This window comes from Colletotrichum phormii (genome assembly GCF_030913505.1).
Source record: "Colletotrichum phormii strain CBS 102054 chromosome Unknown BDP81scaffold_55, whole genome shotgun sequence".
Taxonomy (NCBI): Eukaryota; Fungi; Ascomycota; class Sordariomycetes; order Glomerellales; family Glomerellaceae; genus Colletotrichum; species Colletotrichum phormii.
The window spans coordinates 14,961-17,917 of NW_026851497.1; the positions used below are offsets into that span (position 1 = coordinate 14,961).

The following is a 2,957-nucleotide window of genomic DNA, read 5'->3' on the forward strand; positions in this document are numbered from 1 at the left end:
TATAATAACCCGCAGTAAAAGTAGCCGGAGAATAGCTCGAGACGCCTCCTACCGAATATCTCCCGCTCGGTAGTCCTTATACCTTACTATACCCGTATCTACTCCGTCTCTGCCCTCCTCGGGTATCTAGCAAACGTATACCTCTCGTCGTCCCTTACCCCGAAATATAATACGTACCTCTTACGTCGCCCGTGAAGCTGCGCGAGAAATACTTCTATTTCGCTAGCCTTGCCTATCTTCTCTACCCTAACTCTCTATTGGTCTAGCTTTACATACCTATCTAGCATATGGAACGCTGCCCGGCCTCCTTTATTATCTTCTGCTATACTGTCCTCGCTATTATAGCCGAGAACGAACCTTAATCTTAACCCTGGATCGCCCCCGCGGTAGACGTCGTATACTTCTTCGTCCTCTTTATAGCTAGAACGGTTACTTCTCCCGTTTATTATTCGGTCGAGAACGACCCGTCTGTATTCGTCGCCGGCGAGATACTCTTCTATTGCCGCCTCCTGTTGCGATCCGCTGCTGTTGCCGCTGCGGCGTACTACGACTAATACGCTCGGCTGCCCGTCGCGCCCCGCTCGCCCGCTCTCCTGCACGAATCGGCGGAGTCCCGTTGCATGTCGGCGTGGATCACGAGCCGTACGTCCGGGATATCGATGCCCAGTCCTAATGCGTTCGTCGCCACTACGACGCCCTCGGCCCCGTTGCTTTGACGCCACGCCTCGAGCCGAGCCGTCTTGCCCTCTGTCGAGTCGACGTCGCTGAAGAACGTGGCGCACCCCAGCACTGATCCTAAACGCTCTACCCGCTCGATTGACGTGGCGTATACCACCGCCTTGCCTCGCCCGCCGCTGGCCAGAAGCTCACGTACCCACTGGACTGCTACCCGGCATACCTCGGCCTCAACCGTGTCAAGTGTCTTGAGCGCCGCGTCATCTTCGTCTTGTTCTGCGCCACCGTCGTCCTCGTCACTGATCCTGTCGCTTGCTATGACGACGGAATATCCTATGTTCTTGCGCGTCGTTGCTGTTCGGAACATGCTTACACGACTTGCCTCTAGTCGCATCGCGTGGAAGAATACTACTTCGTCCCTTAGCGTAAGCGTCGCTATTAAGTATATCGTTTATATACCGAACTTGCGAATCGCCTCCCCGAGCTCGCTAAGCCGTGGCCGGAAGCTCTGTAAACCCTTTAGTATGATATAGTACTCGTTTATAACGACGCGGTCTAGCGCCTGCCTCCTTTCTAGCCGTACGATAAAGTTCTAAACCCCTTTATAACGGCTGACTCGACCGTGACGAAGATGATGGACGCCGCCTGGTTGTTCTTCCGGCTCTGCTATACGTGCGATGTGATCCCCGCCTTGACGTATCGCCTGTGCAGATCCGTCCGCAGCGCTACCAGCGGCGTCACAACCACCGTCACCCCGTCCGGCGAGCAGAACGCCGGCAACATGAACGAGACGCTCTTGCCGCCGCCCGTCCCCATTACCTACACGATCGGCGTGTACCCGCTGGCGATGGCGAGCACCGCTTCTCTCTGGTTTCCGCGGAACCCCGCCGAGTCGTCCCCGTCATCTACCGTAGCTGGCCCTCTAAGTCTATCCTCCTTAGCTTCTCGAACCGTCGGAGCCTCGCCTCGAGCCGTGGCCCTTCGTACGCCTCCGTCTTTTTCCTCTTATATCCCGCGGAGTCCTATTTCGACTCCGAATCCTCGGCGCCGAACCTTAAAAACCTATACTACTAACGGCTAACTCTACGGAACTATTATTACCTCGCCGCGAGACCACTACCGAACTATATAAGCTCTCGTACGTAGATCATGCCCACTAGCCGCGTACTATATCCCGCCTATAAGTCCTACGGGCTATCCTCGACCTCGTCTATTCCCTCGTCCGACCCCAAGCCTTCGTCGTCTCCACCCGGCCGGCCAAACGACTCGTTCAAGTAGCGGTTAGCAATACCGATGGCTATATACTGCCATATACTTACGTTAACTTAGCATCCTAGCAGCCTCATACTAGTGCGCTGTATAATCCGCCGCGCCCTATCTGTCGTCCACGTTCGCTTATCTTTCTACGTCTAGTCGCCTACGTATGTGCTCTTATCCCCTGCCTCGTCTGTATTTATACTGCGATTGTTGCTATCCCTGACGTTTGTGTTATCCCTCCGTTCTTCCAATACTGCTGCCGTCCTGCTTTCTTCCGGGTCCATCTGCCGAATAATGTCGTCTGCCCATAAGAACGCGCTGTATCCGCTGGCCTCGTACATGATGCCCTGCACCTCCTGCCAGAATGGCAAGATGAGCCACAGATACTATATGATGAGCTCGCCGACCTCCCTCGGCAGATAGCGGTGGATCACCTTCGCCTGGCCTGTCGTCCGGTACCCTTTATAGTACGCCGTAACGAAGCATAATATCTTATTATATACTAATATGTTGCGGACGCTCCTGTTGACCGTATTGACCGTCTGTAGACCTACAAGCTCGCTCGCCCGCACCGGCTGCCCGCTAAGCATATGCAGAAGTATCCATAGTCGCTCGCGGAGTCGTTCAAATGTCCTCTCGAACTCCTGCACAGCTGACGGCTAGAACGGTCGGTCTATTGACCTATAATCGTTATTATGCTGCTCAGTCCCCAGCGCTCTGCTGCGGCGGGTAACTGCGCCAGCCGTATAAACAGCCAGCCGTCCCCGCTAGAAACCTAACTATTACGGTCGTCGGTAAGAAATGAGTAGCCCGGCTTCGTCTCGCTGTGGTCGTCTTCGATCGATGACCATGGGATGGCTGGTAGCTGGGACCGCACGTACTTTCGGGACCGTCTGGCAAACCTGAATCCTCCGTCGCCGTCAGCTCTACGAGTAGCTCCCGCGTCTCTCGGACCAGCTCGTACAGTGCGTCTGACAGCTGCCCCATCGTGAACCGTACCCGTCTATATAACACGCGATCGCCCA

General features: G+C 55.2%; 1 protein-coding gene across 1 annotated transcript; it reads left to right on the forward strand.

Annotated features, from left to right (window-relative positions):
• Positions 1-660: 660 nt before the first annotated feature.
• On the forward strand, positions 661-1,575 carry BDP81DRAFT_443783 (uncharacterized protein; the record flags this gene model as incomplete). The annotated part of the gene is made up of 2 exons (XM_060591761.1): positions 661-676; positions 1,266-1,575. Coding segments are annotated over exons 1-2 (314 nt in total), but the record flags the coding sequence as incomplete, so codon positions are not given.
• Between the last annotated feature and the right edge of the window lie 1,382 nt (positions 1,576-2,957).